Source organism: Sander lucioperca, chromosome 20 (genome assembly GCF_008315115.2).
Source record: "Sander lucioperca isolate FBNREF2018 chromosome 20, SLUC_FBN_1.2, whole genome shotgun sequence".
NCBI classification, from domain to species: Eukaryota; Metazoa; Chordata; class Actinopteri; order Perciformes; family Percidae; genus Sander; species Sander lucioperca.
Genome location: NC_050192.1, coordinates 8560424 through 8586168, shown reverse-complemented (window position 1 = coordinate 8586168; position 25745 = coordinate 8560424). Strand labels below are relative to the sequence as shown.

Here is a 25745-nt window from a genome sequence, read left to right as displayed (position 1 = left end):
TTAATCGATCATCAAAATACTTGCTGAATAAGTTTCTGTGGATCAACTAATCTGATCTTATCAGCTCGTATTACCATATGACTGTTTTTCGAGCAGTATTCATATCTGTTACAAGGACAAGTTACATTTGAGGAGTCATTTGATGCACTTGTGAAGAAATGCATATATACACACTAATATATCACGTATTTAAGATAATTTTTTAAATCATTTTATTATCTTCCAGTCAAGGTCTACCAAGTATTGTGATGTTTAATATTAAATATTTGTTAAGTTGTCTGCCCTCAGTCATTTCTTATATTTGTGTTACTGCAAAGGGATAATTTAAAATGTAAAGAATAAAAACAAGACAAGAACACTTTAAGGGTTGTAAATAAAGACTGAGCTGGCACTAGACTAAAGATCCTTAATTAGAACACACATACTTGTGTCATCTGTTGTTAGAGCTTGTCCTCGGGCACAGTTTAAAGATCAGCTTATCCTGTTCTAAATTCATAACTTCATAAGAAATACTTCAATCTGTCCTGAGATCAGAATGGGAGTTAATTTCACCTTTCATATCTCTCACTGCTTTTAAGCAAAACCTGCAGGCTGGAAAGAAGCGCTTGTCTACAGTTATTACAGAAATGATTTGATTTCTTCTAGGGCATGAAACCAGTCTTTAAACAAACCTTGTGCGATATCTACTGTCTCTAAAAAAGTGTGCTCCTACCACAAAACAGTTTATTCTTTATAATGAAGTATCAAAAGCCTAAAAGACTGGCTTTGGACACATACGTGTGTCCAATCTAACTCCAATTATTCCATTTAAAAACATGACAATACATTGACTTAAAAATAGAAGAAGCAGCAGCTGTGTAGCAAGGAAACTAGTCTTTTATCTCACCGGGGTAAAAGTAAAGGTGGTAATAATAGTAAGGAGAGTCAAGGTGAAATATGTTATTAAGGCGATGTTGCCTGCGCCGGCGGGACTGAGCTGAGCTGGAGAGGGGATCTCATCACAGACAGGACCGCTCAGGAAATTATGTTTCTTTGGGCTGATAGTTCACTGATTGTTTCTATATTTAGGAAATTCCTAGGGATCATAGAAGCAAAGATCTGGGGAATGTTGTGCCAACGTTGGTGCACAACAATGACTCCTTCAATTGATTGGACATCAGTCAGGGACTGTGTTAAACTGTGTCAAAGGTGAGTCTCTGCGACCTTGTGTAAACTTTGTAGCAGGTTGGACATGACGTGAGTCGTTCTGTGCTTCAGAGAGCTGGGATGAAAACTAATAAAACTGATGCTTTAACTTGGGGCTTATTTTGTAGTTTTGGCAGCCCAGTATCTGTACCTCACAGATTGATGTCCAATGCCAACATTTAGTGCCAACACAGGAAGTTATTGTGCAAGATATGTAGGATGGTGGAAAGTTAGGGTTTGAAGATCGGGATGGTAGATGGGTGTATAGCTACTTTCATGCAGTAACCAGAGTTCACCTCCAGTCAGACCTGCATTGAACTTTTGCATGTATATTAACAGTAAACTAACCTTAACCATACCTTAACTAAAGTGCATTTGCCATAACCACAATTTGTATTGTTATAAGATATAGCAGAAAAAGACAATTTTAAAACTATTGCCATTGAACATAATTCTGGGTTTTACACAATATTCCAATATTGATGTTCTTGTCTGGCGATGGGGTTGGATTTTATAATAAGCAAACGGAATGATGCCAAAACTACCAAAACAAGACCCAAGTTGTAAAGTATTGGAATTAACTGTTAAAGTTCGACTTAATAGGAAGATCATTTTTCTGTGGAGTAGTGGGTGATTTGTTTGCAAAGCCAGAATGCCAACATCAGCACACTAGTTATATTAGGTCTAAATATAGTGCTTGAAAACAGCTGCATTCAGATTTGACCAGCTTACAGCTTGTGTGCGTGTGCACATGCAGCTGTGTAAAAGCTGCACATGTGATATTCAGCGTGTGTGTTTGCACAACTCTGTTTCCCAGTGTCCGCGGCACTGGGTGATCTCCGCTAATGAACGATTTGCTCGGTGAGGTGTGACCACAGGCATTGTGATGGGAGCCACACAGTGGACTACTGATGCAGTGAGCGAGAGAGATCGAGACAAATAGAGAGAGAGAGAGAGAGAGAGAGAGAGAGAGAGAGAGAGAGAGACTGGAACTCAATTCCACACAGTCAAACCTACACTGGCTCAGAAAGACGGTCTCTCCTGCAGCAGAACACACACACTGCTGGCTGTGGATTCTCCATCTTATTCCATACATCTGTAGGTAAGACATGTTTTCATCTCTCTGTTCACATAGCTGTACCTCTCTCCCTACATGTGTGTGTATGTTAATCAGCTGCTCTGCATCTAGGAATAGGGATGTGTGGGTCTGACTCCAATATGTATGCTGTTATACGCTGAGAGACGCACTCAGTTAACGCTGACACACAAACATATTTCCTTTAACACATAAGAGGGCTTGTGTTAATTACAATCAGGATTAAGAAGGAGTCATTTAGTGGTAAATCTATAGGCAAACATGGAATGTGTGTGTTGGTAGGTGTATTTAAGGAGAGTGTCTGTGAGCGTGTCATCTGGATAAACCTGATATATAAAGATTAACATATGCAATTTGTATTAATAACTGGCTTAGATTATACAATCATATGTGTGTGTGAGAGTGTGTGGGTTTTGATGTTAGAAAACCAGCAAAGCATGGATTGTTTGTGTGTGTGTGTGTGTGTGTGTGTGTGTGTGTGTGTGTGTGTGTGTGTGTGTGTGTGTGTGTGTGTGTGTGTGTGTGTGTGTGTGTGTGCATTTGCATGTGAGTGCAGCACACTCCAAAAAGCGGAACAGCAGAGTCCAAAAGGTGCTCAAAACCCGAGGATTAGCAAGACGTCTTTGGCTTCAGCTGTCACCATGGCAAAGGCAGCCGGTGGAACGCCTGTGTTTGAGAGCTTCCTTTGTAATCGGCAGTTTCACCACATTCATCAGCTCCAGGGCTAACACAAGCATTAGCCCGGCACAATTAATGTCATTCTCAAGCATGGGGAATATGTGTCATGAGTGGTCAAAGTGGGGGTTTAAAGAGGTGTAGTATAAGGAGGCATGGAAGATGTTCGGAGAGCCAAACTAAAGAAAAAAAGGAAAGATTGAGTGAATCAACAAGTTTTCACAGAGAAATTAAAGTCCGGAAGATGTTATTAATGGTACTGCTAAAGTTCTGATAGGACTTCTGCATGTGGAAAATGGATTTGTAAGCTGGCATGTCAAATAATCATCGGAGGAACCCCACAGATTAGAACAGCAAGGCATTCATCTTGTTTGTAAATAACATGACTCAGGATGTTGTTTGGTTGTAAAGCCTCCAGGAGGACATTTGTAACCTGTTAGGACTCCTGCCAGTGATGCTGCTCATTTGACCAGCGGTTTGTCTATTGTCAGACATGAGAGTAGCTGTCATTATGGTCAATAATGTCCAGGGAATCAGAGAATCTACTTGAAAATGATGTCAAACAAGGAATTATACAGTTAACTTAGACAGGGACTGATAAAACACAAATAGCAGTAAAATCACAGGCAAAGAATCTGTGTATTCTTTTTTAAATTGGCATGCGCTTAAGTGAAATTGCAATTGATCACTTTCACAAAAGTTTGACATTTTGGGATGCTTATTTCCTATCTGGCTTAGAGTTAGATGAGGAGATCAATACCACTCTCAGCTAGGAGAGTGGTACGCAGCTCCTCATCTATCTATCTATCGGCAGGGACACGAATAAGTCTATTTACCAAAATGTTGAACTATTCCTTTAAAATTAGTATGCACTGAAAAGGACAACAACAGTCTGTCTTTGTTTATAGTCAACTAGTAGTGGCAATGTTACTGCACACAATATGCAGGCAATGAAAACATGATACTCTAGAATACAATAACGTGAGTTTAGATTACAAAATTGATTTGGTATATACTATCTAATCAATCTCTATTGATAGAAATATTGTAGTGTTGTCCGTAACGATGAAAAAAAACAATCATAAAATGAATCTTAAACAGTGGACAATTGTTATTTTTAGTGAAATGAGGACATTAGATGGATACAATAGATGGATAGTCAGACACTTGGGCACCAGTTAAGCTCTGTAACACTTTATAAAGCCCTTCAAATGTACTGCTTTATGCAGAATAAATCCCTGCTGGCTTAAAGCGGCCAGTCAGATTGAATCTGTGCAGTATTGACATCCCTGCATAGCACCAAAGTCAGGAGAGGACAACAGGAAAACACCGTATGTTTACTCCTTAGATGGGAGATAGAGCCCTGTGATGTTAAAGCGCTGCAATCTGACCCAAAAGCATGTGGGAGGATGCACATGTTAATACAATCGCACCTACATATAACCATGGAAATAACACTACAGTGAGAACTGTTTGTAAATATGCACGCCAACACAGCAGATTCAGAAAACTTTCACCCATAACAGTAGCCATTTGCAGGGAGGTAAATTACTCCATTGTCTTGGACTGTGTTATTGATCCACAGACCTTAACGTGCTTATAGCAAGTTTGTTAAATAGTAATGACATGGGCCACAGTCAATCGGTCTCCATTTGTGACTCCCCTTAGCATAGAGCCTCTCCATTTCAATCACTCAGGAGTGACACACACCTTTAATTCAGTCACTGCGTTGGACTCCTCTCTTCATCTTTCTCTCTGTCGTTAGCTTTACTACAGAGGCCTTAATATGATCAAAGAGGGGCTTGTAATGATATAATACTGCTGTCAGAATAGAGCATTTTTCATAGAGAAATATGTTACAGCAGGTGAAGGCGGATTGAGATCAAGATGGCTGATGGTCCTGGGAGAAGTGAGAGAGAGGGGGGCTTCTCATGGACACACACACACCGACTAAATTGAAAGACAGGAGTCTGTTTGCAGAGTTAATAAAGTAGTCACTGGCAATAATCTAAAATGAGCATTAGGGAGACTGCAGCAGAGTTTACTCTCCTGGACTACGACTGCCACAACTGAATGTCAATATGGTGTCTTTGTCTCTCTCTCTTTCTCTCTCTCTCTCATCTATTGCCCTTGTCTTTTGCTCTCTGCCCTTCTCTTCTTCCGTCTCCGCTCCATTGAGCACACTACAGTGGAAGGCCCCGTCTTTGTTAGGAGCGGCGAGACAAAAACGCCAGCAAAATAATAGAGGGGACTTGTAAATTCCCCACAGACACTTTTTATAGTTCCTTTCCACTTGCTCTGTTGCCTGTCAAAGCAGACAATGCCTTCACTACCAGGCACGTATTTGATGTGGTGACAAGTGGCCCAATCTGGAATCAGAGTACAAGCCCAAACTGTGGTGTGGTTTTTGATTCATTAGTGGCTAGCACTGTAGATAATGTGTTAGCTTGATTGCTAGCTTGTTTTAAAAACAAAATGTGTTTACATGTTTAAGCTGCTATTAGCAATATTCTTGTTTTATTAATCTCCAAACTTTGCAGTTACCCTCGGCTCTATGGAGCATTTAAGTGTCTTTCAGCTCATTGTTTTGTTTTATGGCCCGCAACTTTAAAGTTTTGATTAGCAAGAAGCTCTGACTAACCCACTGTACATAACAGCACCAAACTCTACACAGACAAAGTTAGCGACTAGCTGTTGAACAAAGTGGAGCAATGAGCTGCTAAAGAGTCCGATATTTCCCTCAGGAGTTGCTGGGGGTGACCAGAAACACGACTCCAACTAAAGGCTAATAATGCTAATGCTAATAAGTATCTGCTGGGTGTGTAACTATGCTACTGTTTGCTGATAAGTTTACCATATCAACTTAAAAGGTGATAATATGGATGTGTTGTGTTTACAGTTCGATCCCGCCCACAGTGGCCAAAATAATTAATTATTGCAGGTTTGACAAAAGTGGAGCGACATTACAGTGTATCGGGAAATAAAGTGGGATCTAGGAATATAGCTTATGTTAAAAAACCATGACTTTGAAAAGTGTATGTGTATTTTCCAATGATTGATCACCTAAATTAAATCCTTTATTGGGTCATTACAATTGCAATATTATCATCAAAAGTTGAAGTGAATTCTAACTTCAACTACTTTTCTGTAGGTGGAAGACTCAAAAATAATCTATCTTTAAGAAAAGGCGTTATCATGTGTGCAATGACAAGATGAGTCAGCCATCAACAAAATCGCATCTGGTATGTTACCCGAGTCAAAGAACTTGAGGAAAAGAACGGGATTGTGTACCCTCAATTCTACCCAAAACTGCTCCTGTGGTGTCTTTTTGATTGATTGATTCTACAAAATACGTTCACTTAAAAAACATGCTGGAAGATTATACTGTAAAGTAAAGTAAGCGTTTTGTGCTCTACATGAGTTTTCTTTTACCACGCTAGGTGATACTGAGCTAAAGTGATGCTGAAGTGAAACGTGAGAGTGTTAAAAAATGAGTGCCAAAATAAATTATACATATACCCCACTGGCTAAATATTTGATCAGTTATCCATCAAATCAACAAAAAGACAATCAAGGACAGAATATAATTTGCCCCACGCTTTAAAACTAATTTAAATGTTTCTCTACATAATAAAATACAGTTGGTTCCTAAATAATACAGCTTTCCCTTTCTCTTTAAAAGCTGCATTTAATAGTTAATTTGGCTTTCTCTAAGCATTTAGAAATAGCTGGCAAAATGTCTTGAAGAAGCCAACAAAGTATGCATGCGTGGGTGTGTGTACCTACAGAACAGTGCATGTGGGCGAACAAGTACACAATTCAGTCAGATGCTAATTCATCTACAATCATATCTCTGCACGCATGAAATGTGACCGTGTGTGGGTTTGTTGGTGCAAGCTTGAGATCACAGGCATCTAAAAACAACCTCACCTCATTGGAAACTGATTGTCATGCTGTTCAGTCAAAATGCTAAAACTAAGGAGTGTGTGGGAAGCTTTATGTTTGAACAACCAGTAGTCAGTCTTCATATCTCCATACCTGACTGTATATACAGACTGGGTTAGGGAAGGGAGGGGAAGATGGCCGGCAAAGTCTCTGCTCTGCAGATCAGTGAGACCAAGCCTGAGACTCTTATAGTAGTGGCTGATTGATCTTGTAGATGCATATTATGTTTTTGTTTTGTTTTTCTCTCCCATGCAAACAGATCTTTCTCCCTCTGCTTTAAAGAACAAATACATCGGAGATTGAAAGAGAGTAAGGCCAAAGCTGGGGGAGAGTTGAAGAACAGCTAAAGCATACAGGTTGTTGTTCTCACGGGGGAAATTCCTTTGGTGCTCCAGTCTTTTCACTGAGGCAACAGGCTAGTGACTTTGAACCACTCTGCCCCCACAAAAGAAAAAGAGGTCCCTCTATTCTTATGTTGGCAACCCGGACCCTAATTCTTCACTAACCTCCCCCCACCCTACTCACATGCACATTATTTGTTGACCAATCCTCACTGAATAGAATACATATGGATGGAAGTTCTTTAAGTTCAAGTCCTCTAATTGGTCAGTCCGTGTAGCAGCCCAACCACTGTTACACAGCATGCATGTGAGCAACAGCCCGACATAAATACTGACCACCACATCTAACGGGACACCACTAATTGTGGGGTGTTCATAATACTTAAGCTCTTGTTGTGATTTGTGGCGGGTGACATTTTTTTTTTAGCCTGCTAACTTCAGCAAGCTCTTGTAACGGATGGCATAGTTTCTATACTTGATTTCCTTCACAGTCTGGAAAAACAGCTGAAAAGCAGGTCACACTCGAAAATGTTCAAAGAAAAGAAAAACGAACAGATGCAAATTCTATCAAGTTTTCCTCAACTCAAATTTAGCCGACCAAGAGTGGATGAAAAGTGTGTCACTCAGTGTCCTGTGTGTTCTTGTCTTTTAGGCCATTTTGCCGGAGAATCAGACAAACCCGCCTCAGGGAGCAGAGGAGAATGGAGAACAACATGTGACCGATCTGTGCGCCACTGTCGACAGCATGCTTCGCCTCCTCCGGACCTTGGCTTTCTGCTTCTGGTGTTTTTTGCTACTTCACAGGCAGGCTGTGGCTGATGAAGAAGCCCTCTGGGGACCAACGCCATCAAGAGAAAGCCCATCTGAAAAGAAACAAAGCTCTTCCTGGTTGACCCCATATCTGCAAAAGCTCCCTGCCATACCCTTCCGTATCCCCTTTTATGGGAGCTCGAACAGCAACAACGAGGATGCTGCGTTGACCACAACCGCCAAAGGGCTGACAGAACCAATCGATCACCTGCAAGACCACTCAGGTTCAGGGGAAGGGAGCATTTCTGAAGCCTCTGAATCACCCACCACTTCGGCTCAGGGGCTCCTAACCAGCGTGACAAAGATAAGAACAGAATCACTTCCCACAGGGACATCAGATTCTCCACACAGCAGCATAACACAGAGCGACAATGACACTCTTGTTTCAGACTCCTACTCTCCCACAAGCAGTTTTATCAGAAACACTCTGTTCACCAACAGTCCCACCAGCACAAGCACTCCTGAACAAAATGCAAAACATACCAACCCACCGAGGGGCACGGCACGAGCGGCCGGACCCAGCATTGGCACCCCTACACAACACCTCCCAGGGGAACACACTGATAAAAAGGAGGCTGAAGATTTCACAGAAAAGATCTCTTTGACGATAGCACCAGAAACTACAGTTCCCACTGCCTTGACATGGGCAGCAGCCCAAATCACAACAACCCCAGGACTTGTGGAGGCCACACTGACCAGCAGACACCCTCTGGGGCCTGTAACTCCACCTACGTCCTCAGAAACCATGTTTGCCAGAAAACCACAACACTCTACTGTCAGTGTTACCCTCCATGCTGGAGAGGCCACAATGACAGAAACTCACCCCACTCAGAGTAAGGCTGACCTGGGCTTCTCTGAGGCCAGGTCAATGCCCGGGGAGGAACAGCTGGGGGTAATCACCACTGCCATGGGGATCAATCACAAACTAGTGACGGAATCCATAACTAGCACAACTCAGAGCCAAAGGGTTAACTTCTCAATAGCAGGAGGTAAGCAAAGTTAAACCAATCAATGGTGGCTGGATTGACTTTATAGATGTGATCAATCATGGGCAGGCAGGTCTTAAGTGTTCAATAGCTGGTTGTCAAAAGGCTACAAACAGTTCGGCTTGATCGGTGACATATCTGACATGGTGAATAGTCAAAGGTCCGACTTTAGCATAAATCCAGATGTTGTTGAAACCCTGTCGAACACTCATTAGGTACAAGTCTGGAATCTACATTTACAATAATTACAATGATGGGTTATGTGTTGAAATTTCTGTTCACCTTGAGACCAAATATAATCAGTTGTCCTGTCCTTCTCATGCAGTATTCCCGTAAGCACTCCCCCTCCTGCACGTACACCTCAGTTATACAACAAGATCAGTTCATGAGTTATTTAGCAAGGAAATAAGATTTCATTCTAGGACATGAGATAACACAAATGTCAAGACATGAAATAAAACAAAAGTCAGCAGTATCTCTGTGGTGGTTTTAATGTCTCAGGCTATATTGCGATAACATGACAGCTTTCAGAAATGAGAGTTGCACAATACAGCGATCAAAACCATCTACAACAGCATGAAACATATTTATTGTATTTCCAATACCACAGACTTAAAGCTATTCAATAAAATAGTTCCATGGCACAGAGTAGACGGAACTTAGAATAAAGCATCAAAGTCTGTTGTGCAATCTGTTGTGGATAGTTAAAAAGCTTTTTGTAAGTGATTTGTTGTTGTTGACTAAGTTGATTTTGCATTTCACAATTGTTGCCAGTGAGTCATTCGTACCATCCTTTTTTTTTTTATTTAAAGAAAATTGCCTATTGCATAAGCCATTACCTCAGTGAAGGAAAGGAAAGAGGATTTGATTGAAGGCTGATCAATGGGGATTTTGTTCGTCACAGAGAATCAAAATGGAAAGATGATGAGCTAAAACAGCTACTGGTAGCCAGTAGGTTCCAGGGGACTTTAACATGACATTGAGGCAACACCTCCTTCTTCAAGGCCCATCCCCCAACACTGGTGGTAGTCTGGTGTCTGTATGCTTAATGAGCCTTCAGAGGAACGTCCTCCTCCTGGTACAGATGCATTTATCATGTAGGGTCAAAGGTTGGGCCAGAAAATGATGAGTCGATTATTCTTAGCCGGAGAGGTTCGGTGTCCACCTGATAAACCCGTGATTGTTTGATGGATGTATACACACTGTAGTGTCTGCAATATGTACATAATAATATTCTGTGGGTGCATATTGATTAACTTCTATAATTTAATGCTGGCATCCCACCAAATGTCCATTAATATCAGTCAATGATAAATATTGTTTTAATAATACAATTTTAATTAATTGTAGTCCCTATATAATTACACAAATCATTAGCCAAAACAGAATGAAGCAATTAAATGGTAATACATGAACAAAATGATTACCCCTTTTACAATACATAACCCTTTTTCTCTTAAAAATGCAGATTTCTCTCAAATCCTCTTGGCTTCTCTTGTTATTCCAAACAGCTTTTAGCTTATTGCTTGAAAAGAATCTCATGTTAAGGTTAGTAGCTGTTCTGGAGCTTTCAATCATAATTAACAGTGATCATAGGATTTCTATTTTTCTGATCACTTTAAGGACTTCATATTCATGTGTGATACAGTGAAAAGCTTGAGAATAGCTACTAAATGGACCTTGAAATCAGATTGTTTTGTCAACTGCTGTTTCCAAGGTCAGAAATGGACTTTGAGACACTCCTGGATACTTACAGATAGCAATGTATTCCGCTCAATATCAAATACAGATTTAGAGGGAATGTTTTCTTGCAGTGTTGGAATACAATTATTCCAAATCTTGCATCTCCCATACCTTTACGCAGCTTGTACTGAAACTGGTGGTGTTATGTTTTGTCTACAGCGCCCGGTGTTGTGTCTACACTTGTTTTCGGTTGTGCATCGTTTGGCGGCATGCAGAAAAGATAGGGGGCTTGGCCCGGGTGGGGAGGGCTGTTGTATGTTGTATGCCTCGTATCAGTATTCCAAGCGCACACTCAGCGAAACCACCTCGTCTCCAGTGGGACCATCCGCTCGCCAGTCGCTGTTCACGGATGCTGAACATGCTTCTCGCCATTTAGTCTACTCCCTCCCTTCCTCCCTCCCAGCTTGCAATCTTTTTTACAAACACAAATCCCTGTCACTTTGTTCCATGGACATACATGTCAGCTATGACTGCTTTAAAGGGTAAAAATGTCCTGACAGGGATCAGAGAAGCTTTTAGTCATCCATGGAGAAATAAAAAAAAAAACAATAAGAAATATGGTCCTCTTATGCACCCTAGTAGTCTGCTTGGTGTGGTATTGCAGTGTTTAAATAAGCACACCTTGCTAAAGGACGCAGGGGGAGACTTATATGAAAATGAAAGCACGACACCCCTGCATTATCATACATTATCCCAATGTGAACATGCTATCCGCGTGCTGTAATGTATTTTAAGCTACACAGGGTGAATCACTTCCCTACTGGAGGTATGGAACATCTTCACCACACAAACGGGTGGGTTTTCATTGATTGAGTGTTTGCTATGTGGCGTTGCCCTTGAGAAGGCTGTCAGGTGTAAAACAAATTTAAAAAACAGCAATGATCTGCATCTGTGTCAAATCCTCTACTAAGGGACACTCCAACATCTGACAGCAAGGGCAATTATGAGAAGAGAGAGCTAAAAAGGGGAGGGGGAGGGGGAGGGGGGGGAGGGACTGGGGGTTGAGGCTGATGAGATGTGGAGGTTGAAAATGTAGGATTTCTAAAGCCTCTCAGATAGCCACTGCTGTTCATTTTCTTACAATAAGCTTTCCTTTATCCTGCTCCTTCTTTCCCCTCCTCCCACCTTTTCCATTACTGTATGCTGTATTAAAAGGCAGAGACTAGACCCTTAACATACTCCATTAATACCTGCAAGGACATATTGTCTCTATGATCTAAGTGCTATAACAAACAGCTAAAGCACGGCCACTGACATTGATTAATTGATTAAGAAAATGGATTCGCACACACAGAGCGTGTGATCTAATGCCCCAATATATTTACGTACATGGAAAAAGGGTTTTAATGCAAATCGAAAACTGTGGTGACTTTAATATTATGTTAATCTTCTCATAATGACTCCCTTAGCGAGACAGAGTCCATGAGTTTTAGAAAACTGAATGGGTTAGGCCTGTTTGTTTTTAGGATTTGACCCACAGTTCTCAGGTTGAATAAAGCTGACTAATGCAAATACGCAATTATAGAACAATCTGGAATAATTCTCACCTTTATATGGACTGATTTTTAAGTAAGATAGTGTAATGAAGTTTGAAAATGCCATGAATCCCTTAGTAACTATCTTAAAATGGAACCAAATTAGCAACAACCTGATGCAATTGTGTGCAAGTACATTTGAGATGAGGTATCTCAGTCATAATATCCCATTTTTATGGATCTGATTATGCACATCCGACTCTCTGCTGCACTGCTATCCAACGTATTCCATTTCTGTCTTATCACTCTAAGCTCAGTGTGTTTGTTACAAAGCAATGTATGCTTTCACAAACTCACTCTGGGCTTACGCAATTAAAGGAGAGTTTAATGGAGTCCAAGATCATCTTTTGTTTATTATTTCTGGAAGCCGGAGATAATGAGGAGCCTCTGAAACACTATACACTGTGAAGAACTACCACGCCAAAATGGTCATCATTTCCTCAAAGATTTTGCCCACTGTAGGTGCAACTTTAAATTCAATTTAGGCTGCATCTCTGGAGGAAACCTAAAAGAGAAATATCCATTCACAGTCTGAGACGGAAGGAAGGAATTTTTTGAGAAACAATTGATACAACATCATACTTTAAGTTCATGAAGGCTAAATGAAATGCTGTATGTATTAATTAGGTAAACAGTAAAATATCTTTTATATCTTTTTGTTTTTATTTTGCTCTGTCAGCAGTCTGTAAATAGCCAGTCATCAGTGATTTTGCTTGTGCTCAAGAGATAAGTTCCACTTGTACTGAGTGAGTATGTGATATGATCCTTATTATTTGTAGCAGATCTTGTTATGTTGTAATTTAATCTGCAGTGCAGGCACATCCGAGCATCTGTACTGCAGATCTGAGATGCTGCAGTGATCCGGCTGTGGTGTACAGTCTCCCCTTCCAATTCACTTGACACAATCAACAAACAATTTTCAATATATATACTCTTTTTTATTGAAATTACACTTTCACTCTGTTGTTAGAACACACTACACACACAGGCCTGAAATACACACACACACATGCTCATGTCCTATAAATGCACAAATGGAGAGATGTTAGAGTGAGGGGGCTGCGACTGCTGGACAGGCGCCACGAGCAGTTAGGGGGATTTGGCGCCTTGCTCAAGAGCACCTTGGCATGATAACAAAAAAGTTGTGACAACAAAAAAGTTTGAGGAAACAAATATACAAATATTTCTGCCAACTAGTCATCTTGTTCAGATAACTGTAACGACTCAAACTTAACCTGTGGAGTTTTTTTGTAAACAAACATTTTCATTCACATTCAGTGTTCCTCACCAAACAATCTCTTGACCCATCGGCAACGTCCAAAATTTCGGGGGGTTCCGGTGTAGCCAGCGAATATCAGGCCAAGAATTCGTCTTTCGTGTGCTGGTCACAGTCTTATCCTTTAGCAACCAGACGACAGGTACAGACGACATTTTGGAAAATCTCTATAAACAGATATCTGCATATTAATGCAGAAATCAGACGATAGCCGATAGGTTCCGATATTGCCATTCGGCAAACGCTTGTGCTCTCCACGCAGACTGTTTCCCTGCATGCGACCAAAGGCATTTTTGAGGTCTAACAAACGTGTCAAATACGATTATCTTCCTCATAAAACATTTGCAAAGATGATTTTTTTGAAAATGTTTAGTCCTGCATTGTTTACATTTCTTTTTACTAGCTTGAAGTCTTCCTCTTCATTGCCTTTTGCCGCGTTGCTACGTTTTGTTGAAAATTACCATCTTCCAACTATCGATCAGCTAAATAGCGAGACAACTGGCGACTGTGTGTTGTGATGTGAGTTCTTGTGTGCAGACAACTGACTGCAGACTGGGACTTGGTCGTTAAAACATTTCTGCTCCTACTGGTCATAACCTCCATGGGGTACCTTTAAAATCTCAAGTTTTGAACAAAATACGCCGCACAAACCCAGAAATCTAACTTACAATTGTTCTATTTGTATATGTAGCTCAAAATATAACTAACTAGATTTATAGTGGAATAAATATCTATCGTATGTGCAGGTAGGTCGTATGTGTCAGTATTTGTTTCTCAGCGATCTCCCTCTCCTTTGGTGTAGACAGATCTCCAGCTCCAAAAGCAGAGTTTGCTTTGGAGACTTTTAAAACTTACGATTAACTCGGGTGCTGTGAGCATGACCTAGATCATACTGTACGATAGTGGCTTGCATTGCCTCGTTGCTGTTTTTTTTTTAACTCATTATTCCTCCCGCTAGCCCTATGCCTCGGCGTCTTTTATTAATATTAATACTGAAGTTATAAACTAGCACTGTACCTGCTGCTATCCCTGGCTTCATCACAGTCAGCTCATTGTTCCAAATCTCATCTGGTCCATCACTTATTTATAACTGCTGCACTGTGTTGTAAAACACACAAATGCTGTGCAGAGGGCTGACTGTGAAGACATATTTTGTGAGTGAACCAAAGGGGAAAATAGAGTGATGTGGCTCTTTCTCATTCTGTGTCTCTTACTTTCTTTCTTTTTCTGTTCTCTTAATAAAACAGGCCTGGGGTCTGGATTTTGTAATGGATCAGGATGTACACACACTCTCAAACATGCACACACATATCAGGATGTCAATGTAATTAGACTACAGAGGGCCAGACTACTGTGCTATGGATGACTGGCTTCAACTAAGTGGGCGATGGGCCAATACATTTGACAGAACTGGGTTAAGAAATATAGTCCTTCCATGTTGTACAGTGTGAAGCTCAGACATACTGGGAGCAGAGAACACAGAGGGTTAAACCTTTTCTATTGCCAGGCTCCAGATTTGCTAATCTGTTTGTTTCTCAGACTTCTTGGAGCTACTATGTCGCGTTCTTTAAATTGCAGTCCTGATCGCTTTGAGATCGCTCAGAGGTTAAATTGCATGTGTCTTCCCAGAGCCGCCAGGCAAAGAGGATAAGGAGGATGAGGAAGGTGTGGTTCCTTCAGCTGACTGGGATGGTGACACCAGGTTGGCAGACAATTCCACACCATCCGCTAAGCTGCTAACAACGTCCACACCACAGAGCACAGGTGAGCAAACAAATCCCTTGAGATGTGAACAAAAACTAATTTTAAAATCCCATCCATTTAAGCATGCGTTTGCACTAGCATGCTGTGAGGTGGACTACTAAAAGGACTGCAGGGTGTTTGTTTCAAAAGCCATCCTGTAGCTGTTCCAATATCTGTTTCTTCCAGTCCTTTGACAGATTGACTATTACCCTGCATTCTTTGCCTGAAGCTAATAATTGCTTCCAATGGGAGGAGAAGACTGCTTAGTCAAGCTGCGATTTTGGAGAACTCCTGAGAACAGAAGAGATAGGAAACAATGCCTACCCCGATAAACAAATATGTCTCTCAGTTAAGTAATCATTGATCTGGTGACAATAGCTGCCTTTAAAAAACTGAAAATACACACAAGTAATTCAGTGCTGGCCAATGACAGCAGAGTACTTTAAAATAAGCACTTGCTGCTTGCGCAGGCTTTTCTACAAATAAAATATAATTTATTCAGTTTGGGAATCTATTCATTAATGCAGGGTGTCAAACTGCTCCTGTTATAGATGTGTGATTTAATACCAAGTTAGAGGTCAAAAAACATTAGGTGCAAATACTGTACATAATAATAGACTAAATTAAGGCTGGCAATGTTCTGTATTGTTGTTATTAAGTGCGTTTTCATCGACCTGTTAAACTTTCTATGCAACGAATCCCATGAAAAGACTAAAACCAATAATTTGACCATCTTTCAATACTTCCAACAAACCTATATATCCTGTTTGTGACTCTCAGCACTAAGCTCATTGGCTCTTACTGATGACGCAAATCTTTAAAAACTGCTTACAAATATATAGTTTCTTTTTTTTACAAAAGGCTTAGTAATTTCCTCAAAGAGCTGGGCATAGTAGCATTTAGCAAACATTACTCAAACAGGAGTAAACAGGGCATTTGTGGGGGGACTATTTTCAGCGGCAGATTAATACACAGTTGGTGCTGTAGGGAGTTCATGGCAACAGGGCGGTGTATGCAGGATTGACTCAAAATAAACTACAGAGCCTATGTTCATGGAGATGAATTGGTTCATCACTTATGTGTTTTTAATAGTTTTGGGGCAACAATGGAGGTCTATGGCACAGAACAATGAGCTATATTAGGCTTTTCTACACAGACAATATTAGTACAAACAATTCATTATTGGCGTTTGGTCTTTTCATGGGAGTTTTTAACAGTAAAAAAATATATTATATATCAATAGCTTCAGTAATCAAAAAAGATTCTCATCATCCACTGTAAAATCTGGTGTAATCTCAATGTACACATATATCTATCATGTACTATATTATTCCATCATCATGAACTTGACTTCTGGTAAAATATGTTTATTGAAAGATTCACTTTTAGTGCAGTTCATAGCAGCAGATGTAACCCACATTACCTCGCCCAGAATAGCAGATGTTGTCGAGTGATTTTCAAAAACAGACCTGTCAAATGTGCCACTTTCTGATGATAAGGGCGCTACGAGGCTTTCTATCTTGGTGTGCCACGAGTGAGTGAGTGAAACAATAATGTTGGCTGTCTGTCTGTCTGTCTGCCATTTAAATGTGTACTGCCTAAAGCAAAAATCTGTTGTTGGTAATATCTGCTGCACTTTAACAACTTTCCAGTTATCATACAAGCTATCCCATTTGTTTTAAGGGACCCAGATCAGGTGCTTTAGCATTAAGTGCAAGTGTTGAGGAAGCAGATAAACCCTCAGCCTCACACACGCAACTGGCTCCTGCTCAGTATGCATGATCTAACTTCTCCATGAGCTCCCACTAAATTGTTTTTTCTGAGGTGATCCTAATTGAAAATGAAAGCAATCAGATAAAAACGACATGAAGCTCTCAGTTTCACGATGCAGAATCAACACGCAGCCAATTAAGATTTGTGTGGGGTTGTCGCCCATTTAACATCAGTAGAATCATTCACCTTTATTACCTAGGCTGGTCTGCACATTAAGGTGCCTTAGGCGAGACCTTTTAGGATTTACAAGCAAAACCCAAAGAAGTTAAGACATAAATAAAGCCCCTGTGCACTATAGTGTTTCAACTGAGACCTAAATGAAACCACTCCTCACAAGAAATCTGAAGCCTTGTAATGTGGATTTGCTGATTTTCAGAAAGTTAGTGTTCATTTATCTTTTAGACTGTGTACTATCGGTCCGTATTAATAATTAAGTGAATTGTCTTAAGACAGATCTAAGTTCTTTCACTTTATACTGAATGTAACATTAAATATTCACAGAAATTGCTGCAGGCATTGTGAAAGAAGGGCTAAACACTTATGTTTTCCAGAGGATGAATCCTACTTACTTGGGTGAACCCCATGGCATTTCCCCTAGCTAGCGCCATCATCAGTTCAAAATGTTAGTTTGTCCATTACTTTGGTTTAAGACCAAATACCTACAAATGACTAATGACATTCCTATCATTCTCAGCTGTGCTTGTGTTTTGTGCTCATTTGCAAATGTTAGCATGCTAACACGCTAAACTAAGGTGTTGAACATGGTAAACATTATACCTGCGTAACATCAGCCTGTTATTAATGCCTATGTGAGCTAAATGTTAACGCTAGCATGGCTCAAAATACTGCTGTACCTAAATACAGCCTCTCACGCTTTTAGCTCGGCTTTGGGTCTACGAACCCAAATTCCTGGGGGAAATATCTGGCTTTTTATGGCAAATGGACTGCATTTATATAGCGCCTTTCTACCTTACACACACATTCATTCACCGATGGTGGAGGAGCTGCCATGCAAGGCGTTGGCATACCCATCTAGCTAATAACAGGAATTTGTGTGAGGGCAACTTGGGGTTGAGTGTCATTTCAGTGTCTTGCTCAAGGACAGTTCGATATGCGGACAGGAGGAGCCAGGGATCGCACCGTCAACTTTGTGACTATAAGTCGACCCACTCCTGAGCCACAGCCGGCCCTTTAGCGGCTAAATGCTGCAATATGTTACTAGCACCAGCTAGTCGCTGTGTCTGTCTGATGCAGAGCAGGTAGTGTAGTCAGTGGAAATTCCAGGTCTTTAAAAGATTACATTTTTGACTTTTTTATAAGTTAAAATGACCTCTCAGTTTTGTGTCCACAGTCACTTTGCTTTCAGTCTGTCTACTGCAGATATGTCTACTGCCCCTAGCATGGGAGACTTGTTCCCACAGGAATGTGTCAGATGACCGAGCAGCATGCAGTGGAACGTAACGCTCTGATCCTTGTACTGTAGCCATTACATACCAAACCCCGTCCAGGCCGCTCGGCAGCTCAGATGTGACATTTATCGACATGAGCGAGGCCACAAAACATGGCACTGATTCAATACCTGTCACGTTTTCCAGTCAGCTTGACTGGCAGCCAAATCACCACCATCGCCCTGGAAAGTAAACAGTTGGACGGACGAGTCATAACACTGTACTGAACACCACCTACTTTATCAGTGACCCACACATTTACAATGCCTGCAGCTGTGTGTTTGTTTTACACTCCAGCCACATTTCCCACACCGCTACTGTCTGTTGTGATAGGAGGAATTTGTCAGTACAGTGCTGGTTTATTAGAACACTGACATAGTTAATGCCCTCATTAAAAGCTGCTAACGTCACTTTAAACCAGATTAAATATACCTCCTCATTTTCTCAGCATGACCCCGGTGTATCAATGACAGCTTTCATGCATTCTGCACTGATTCAATATGGAGTGGTCACAAGTAATGACTGTTGTCATCATTGATTAATCTGTTGATTATAAGCCATGCTAGCAGCACAGCAATGTTTGTCAATCAGTCGGTCCATCACTTTGGTCGAGACTGAAATATCTCAAATACTACTGGATGGATTACTGTGAAATTTGTTGCAGACATTCGTGGTTCCCAGAGGATCAATCCTAATGACTTCAGTGTTCCCAACTTCTCTCCTAGTGCTACCATGAGGTTAAAATTTGTGGTTTTGAGTGAAAAGTCTGTCTGACCAGCAGATTAAAACTAAAAAGGCACTCAATTTTACAGCGATATATATAAAACAGTTTTATATAAAAAAGTGTTAATTTGTGATCTAGAACCAACAAATATTTGGTATTTAACTTCATAAATTACATAAGCGATTAATTTACTGTCATTTGCTTAATTTAATCAAAAATAGTTTCAGGACAATTTTATTTTTTTAAACGTAATAGGAGTTCCAGACACCTCAGGAAGCTGCTGTTATTCTAGATCAATAACTGTGTTTATAATTCAGTCATTCTTTCCTGGCAAATTAAACGTCAATATGAAACAGAATGTTTAGTCCAGTTGCTAAACTGAGATAATGGCTGTACTGCTTGTACTTTCCTGGCAGAACACACAATGTGTGGCACATCTGAACGTACTGACTAATGTTCACACATCTGGCTAATTCTCTTCCCTGCCATATTTCCTCTTAATATAGTCCAGTATGATGCTGAAGGATCATTATTAGAACAATGCACAAGGGAGCCATCTCAACAGCATTTCACTTTTTGCTGTTAAAGATTCACCAGGGTTTAATTAAAAAACAGTCCATCAGTGCAAAAACAAAGCCTTTCAAAAATTCATCCATCCTTGTTTTTCCTGCTGATGAGGACGTGATTAAGCTTCAAAAGACAGCTCAGGATGTCTGAAGTAAATCTGCTTTGTCGAGCTATAGTAATAGATGCACCAGCATCTGGCAGTGCGGCCCTATTTCCTCGATCTTGACGTTTTCATCACAACCAGGGACAGTGATTCAGCTCTGGGGTCAGGAGACAAATGAGGCAGACAGTAGGGCAGTGCTAAAGGTAAAGCACTTGTAAAAATCCTCTGCCACTCTTGAGGATCTGACGCAGGGAAAGAGCAAGGCTTTTTTCACCAGAGCTACTGGAGTACAGCAAGTGTCAACAGTACAAATAAATGCAAATGTACTGGTACACACTCCAATATGAGCACACACAGACACAAATTGTACAGGAAGCCCACTAACATTAATCCAAGTGAACACGCTTTAGGCTGTTTGCATTGCCTTGGTAATGCTAAAGTGCTATAAGCAGACACACACTGTCAACCATTTCACTCTCCCTCAAAGAGCTGCAGACCTACACATGGTGACCTAAACATAATGAAAACAGCAGCTGCCATGCATTGGATCCATACAATTGGGGGGGCAGCAAAAGCAGAAAACACAAAGCATGGGAAGATACTTTTAAAAAATCTGGGCAGTCTAGAAGAACAGAACAGAAAACTGTCCTAGTTCAAAAATAACAAACCCACCTATGGGAGTTTCCTCATTTTGAAGGCAGATGTTGAAGGGAAATCATAAACAAAAGAGTGAATTAGGGGACCAGGACAGGGTGGGGTGGGAAACACAAGAATACAACCCATAAAAGTACATTAAAAGACAGATGAGAGAGACTTAAAGCAAACATGCTAAACCACATAGATCCCACTTTTAGATGTACTTAGGAAATGAATTAGACAATCTATACGTAAAGATTTGGGGGTTTTGTGGTGCTGATGTTTGCACATTTAAGTTCTTAAACTGGCACATAACATAACCAACCCACATAATATATTCCCCAGGCTTCGCTGGACATATTTAATCCCCCCTTTTCACTATTTTAGACATGAGCTACGACAATGCTTTTTGGCTGTATTTACCAACATTTTTACACAAATAAGTCTCTAATATCACATAGAAATTACAGCAAAATATATTTGAGTGTACACTCCACTAAACCTGCCTGATGTGTGATTTAATGTGCTGTCAGTTTATCAAGTTAATTTGTCCTCATCCCTGTGGTCCATTATAGCATCTGGCTCTTTATGGAGGAGTGATTGTCTCTGATCTGCAGCAAAATGACTGATGAGCTCGTGTGTGTGCAAATGACAGATGCAGTTAGTAGCTGCTTTTCTAATAGGGCAAGGTTTTAAGCTGCCATTATTAGAGTGACGGTCTCAATATGTTCTTTTTTGTGGTGAAAAGATAGTATGTGTATGGTGATGGTTATGTTTTATGAAAAAGAACAAGGTCCATTAAGCTGTGACGCTCATGTTTGTCTTTTTGCCCATCTGTGAGGCATTATGCTGTGTAAAACGTCTTGTGCTATGTCCCAATTTAAGTCATCCTCCAGTAACTGAACAACATAAACATACGGCGCAGATGAGCTTTGCAGGCGTCTTTGTAGTGTTCACACAAACACATATATATATATATATATATATACATGGTTACCCCTTAATTTCCAAAGCTAAACCATTTCCTTTGCAGTGCTAAAACACGTCTAACACAATCATGATTAACTGTACTCGCATGGAAACTCCAGATGGCTTACGTAATGCAAGAGAAACTAGCTCTGTGGTTCTGGGGCTGTTCTCTAAAACACACACACACGCGCGCGCGCGCGCGCACACACACACACACACACACACACACACACACACACACACACACACACACACACACACACACACACACACACACACACACACACACACACACACACACACACACACACACACACACACAGCCTCTGATTTGGGCCCCGCTCAGTTTAAAGTTGCCTTCCTACAAGCTTTTAAACAGGATTAGCACATTAGGAGGAAAGCATGCTTTTACCATCCTGGACCTCAGCCAATTTGTTCTCTGGCTCAGATAGTTTGAACCTTGATTAAATGCTTCTGTGTATTTTCATGAGTAAGTGAATAAGTATGCTTTAAAGTGAATTAAAATTATAAGTTTACAGCTGTTGCCTTTTCCAAGTTTTGGATTTTTCTTGTCTTCAATTACTCATTAAAATATGAATCTTGTTTATTCTACCACAGCTATTTAAAGCAGATTTGATCAAACAGAATTTCTACTTGCTTTCCCCCAGAAACTCCCCATATTCCTCTGTACACTGAAGACTGGATGTCCAACCCGGTGGACAGCAACGCCACCTTCCTTCCAGACTGCAATAAAGAGCGCTCCGGGATCTGCAACCTCTCCGACACCTGGGACGCAACAACCTCCTCGGACGTCAAGCCCACACAAAATATCACTGCCACAAACCAATCAGTCAACCCTCTCCTGATCCCAGCTCCACTCATGTTGGTGCCGCTGTACACCGACTGGAACAGCGCCATGGCAGCTTGGGGACTGGCCTGGGAGGCGCATGTATACGGTGCTGGTTGCGTTTTTGCGATGCTCACGCTAGCATCAACGCTTAATCTGCTCTGCTTGCCACTACGATGCCCATCCGGATGTGGATACTTTGCCCTGGTCAGCCTGTTTCTACTAGCTGCTGGTTGCACCAGATCTTTCTCCCTCCTGTACGATGCCTATGGCCACCAGGACCGCTTGCCCTCCACAGAGGCCTCACTGATACTCTACGAAGCACCGTTTCCCTGCTTGACTGCAGCTTTCGGCCTGGTTTTCCTTCTCCTCTCAATGCGCTCAAGAATGCAGCTCTCCTACTCAGCTTTCCAGAGACCCTGTTTCCTTGCCTGCCTGGTTGTCCTGCACTTTGGTGCCGCATTCGGACCGGTGACATTACTGAAGTTCTACCAGCAAAAGCCTCCCCTTTGCCTCTTTCTTTCACTCATCTCCCGTGGAGCCTTTGTAGCACTGGCCACATTTCTGTCTGCTGCCTATTTTGTGTTCTACATCTACGTGCGGGCAGATTCGAAGCACATTTACCACCTGAATAACACATCTCCAACACCTGCTGAGCGCTACAACCGATGCCCCTTTGCTGAGAGCCGGGACTGGAACCGTGCAGCTGTAACCGTCTGTATTTCAGCATTGTTTTGTTTAGCATGTGCAGGACTGCAGTTATATGCAATGCTCAATGCTATGGGTGTTGCAGGTGGAGAGGAGGTCTTCCACCCTTGGCCCTGGTGGGCTTTTCAGTTTAGCTGCAGACTGTGTGAGCTCGGGGTTTGTCTCACCTTAGCCTTGGTGGTCGCACAACCAGTCTACTGTTCTGACCACCTACCAGCTGCAGGGAGCTGCTGGACTGAACTGTTGGCATCCAAGTCACCCATCCTGCCTGGGAGCTACCAGTGGTCCCTGAGCCAGCAGGAGAAGCTTGCAATTGTTGATACCATTGGGCTTGGAGAGACAGAGAGCCTTCCTCTTTACACTCTGGTGGATGACAGGCTTGGCAGCAGTCTGAACGGCCTGGACCTCCTCTACCACAGCAACCGGGCCTTGGCATACAGAGACCTGGACTTGGATTTGGACTTACATGGTTCAGGAATTCCTGAGGATGGAGGAGCCAGAGAGCCCTCAGGTGGATCCTCGTTTACCAGTGACTCCACCACAGACCTGCGGCCACCTTCGCCCATCAACCTGCGTCGCAGCATAGACGAAGCACTCTTCAGCGAGGCACTCTTTCCCATGAGCCTCTTTAGCCCTGCTAGGCCTTTTCGCTGCAGTGATCTATCCATTAACAACCACTGTGCATTTCCAAGCAATGGCCTCTGTGATCCTCTCTCAATGGACCCTGGCCTTTATCGGACCTCTTCCTGCGTGGAGATGGCCTCTCAACCCCAGCTGTCTTGTGCCCAAACCCAAGGAGACACTATTGTAGGTGCTCCACCATCTCCCTCCCTGTCCTCTTCCTCCAGCTGTTCATCTCGTGAACGTTGGAGGGGCAGCTCTTCCTCCTGTTCCCTCTACCGAGAATCTTTCGGAGGTTCGTCACTGGTCCTCTGCCCGAGCCCAGAGAGACATGCGCAGCAGCTTCTCCAGCAAGGGGGTATGGGCCATGTGGCATCCTCTGGCCACCAGGGCCATGCTGACCCACAGAGGCAGTATCAAACACTGGGCGCAGCCTCACAGGAGAGCCTGGACATGTCGTCTGAGGCAGACCGATCCGTGCAGGAGGAGTTCATCAGTGTTTGCAGACAAATCGATGCTTTGAGCATCTGCAGCGAGACTATTGATTTATAAAGGGCAGTCTGGTCAAACAAGGGTTACACAGAGGACTTATTAAGAAGGATGTCAGAAGGGGGACTATCAAGGATTTGTACAGGCTATTTGATAGTGCATGGTAGCTTTTGCATACACCATGAAAGACATAGCTGCCCAAATAGCTTTTGGAGCTTTGTTATGTGGTCATTAGTGAGGGTCTATGTGCCAAGAATGTCAAAAGCCAAATGGTAATTTGTAACTTTTACATGTTTGATAAAGGCTGGTGAAGTTTGATAGACAAAAGAATAGTAACATTTTACTGAGTGGAGATAACAAGAATTTGTACAAATGTTTTTATTGCATTCCAACATTCCAATAGATAGTACTGTGACTAAAGTTAAGCACTTATTAAATACTACTGAGGTCTTATGCTTTCAAATTCAGCAGAATATCAGTGTCATTAAATCTCATGTTGAATAAATGAGATTAAAATTAAGTTTGTCAAACTATAAACTCACCATACCAATATGCAACACATCTTACTTGCAGTTCTGGTGCAAAAGTGCCCTCTACTGGTAAAACGCACACTATGTTGCATTATCCTCCTACATTTATTACCAATGAACTGTGCTTCTACATACACTGACAGCATCTTCTATAACCGGTCTATTTATTTATGTTCAAAAATAACTGTGCTCAACATATTGTTTAATAAAGTTTGTTTTATAATATTTGGCTTTTTTTTTTTTTTACTTAAGGTTCAAAGTGACATCCGGCAAGGTGAGTTTGCAGCTCATGTTAAAAAAAAAAAAAAATAAAAAACAATAGTCCATACACAGTTTTATTTATTATTTATTTTTTTACCATATTGAAAGCAAAGCAACTTTCCTCTGTTGAGTGTTTTACTGTAAACATGTTTCGAAGTGATATTCTTCAAAAAAATAACCTAATGGATTTATGAATACAGAGTCTTTTCCATCCATCTTAAAAGCCCATGCTTATTGTTTTGGCTGTTGGTTGGAGAAGCGACCACTATGTCCTGGCAACTGTAGCTTTGCAATATACTGCAGACTGAAAACAACAAATAACTCACTATTCCCCATATTTGTGCTTTTTAGATGGACTAACAGGACTCAGAACTTTACAAAAAATACATTTTATAAACCTGAATTCTCGCTTTAGATGGGAAACTGAAAACAAGCAGCAGTCACTTGCAACTGGATATAGGTAGCTATATATTTCTTCATATATTTCCATGTACATTTATTTTGCTATTTAGTCCAATTGCAAGGCTTTTGTTAGTCAAGTGAACCCTGTGCAGGGTCAAGTACATAGTATGTTAGAGAAAGCAACTCAACTATTATAATCTGGGACATTTTATTTAAAGAAAAACAAATAAACAAAAAAAAAAAAAAAACATTACATCTGGCCAAAAGGACATCCAGTATGAACATGTTGGCAAAGCCTACTCCTACATAAGCTAATAACGAACACAGCGATT

General features: G+C 41.3%; 1 protein-coding gene and 1 long non-coding RNA gene across 3 annotated transcripts; one reads left to right on the top strand and one right to left on the bottom strand.

The window, feature by feature from the left end:
• The first annotated feature begins 2121 nt into the window (after window positions 1-2121).
• Window positions 2122-25588, top strand: prrt4 (proline rich transmembrane protein 4). 2 transcript variants are annotated; one of them, XM_031313232.2, is made up of 4 exons: window positions 2122-2287; window positions 7895-9041; window positions 15222-15356; window positions 22224-25588. In XM_031313232.2, exons 2-4 carry the CDS (start codon window positions 7988-7990, stop codon window positions 24281-24283), a joined length of 3249 nt encoding a protein of 1082 aa, XP_031169092.1. In that variant the 5' UTR covers window positions 2122-2287; window positions 7895-7987; the 3' UTR covers window positions 24284-25588. The 2 variants fall into 2 exon arrangements, with proteins under 2 accessions (XP_031169092.1, XP_031169093.1); XM_031313233.2 differs by having other exon boundaries at window positions 2143-2283.
• Window positions 15879-21262, bottom strand: LOC118493938. Its single transcript, XR_004895976.1, has 3 exons — window positions 20623-21262; window positions 16079-20107; window positions 15879-16017 (listed from the first exon to the last, which is right to left on the bottom strand). It is a non-coding gene; the product is annotated as an uncharacterized LOC118493938 (long non-coding RNA).
• Window positions 25589-25745: the final 157 nt, after the last annotated feature.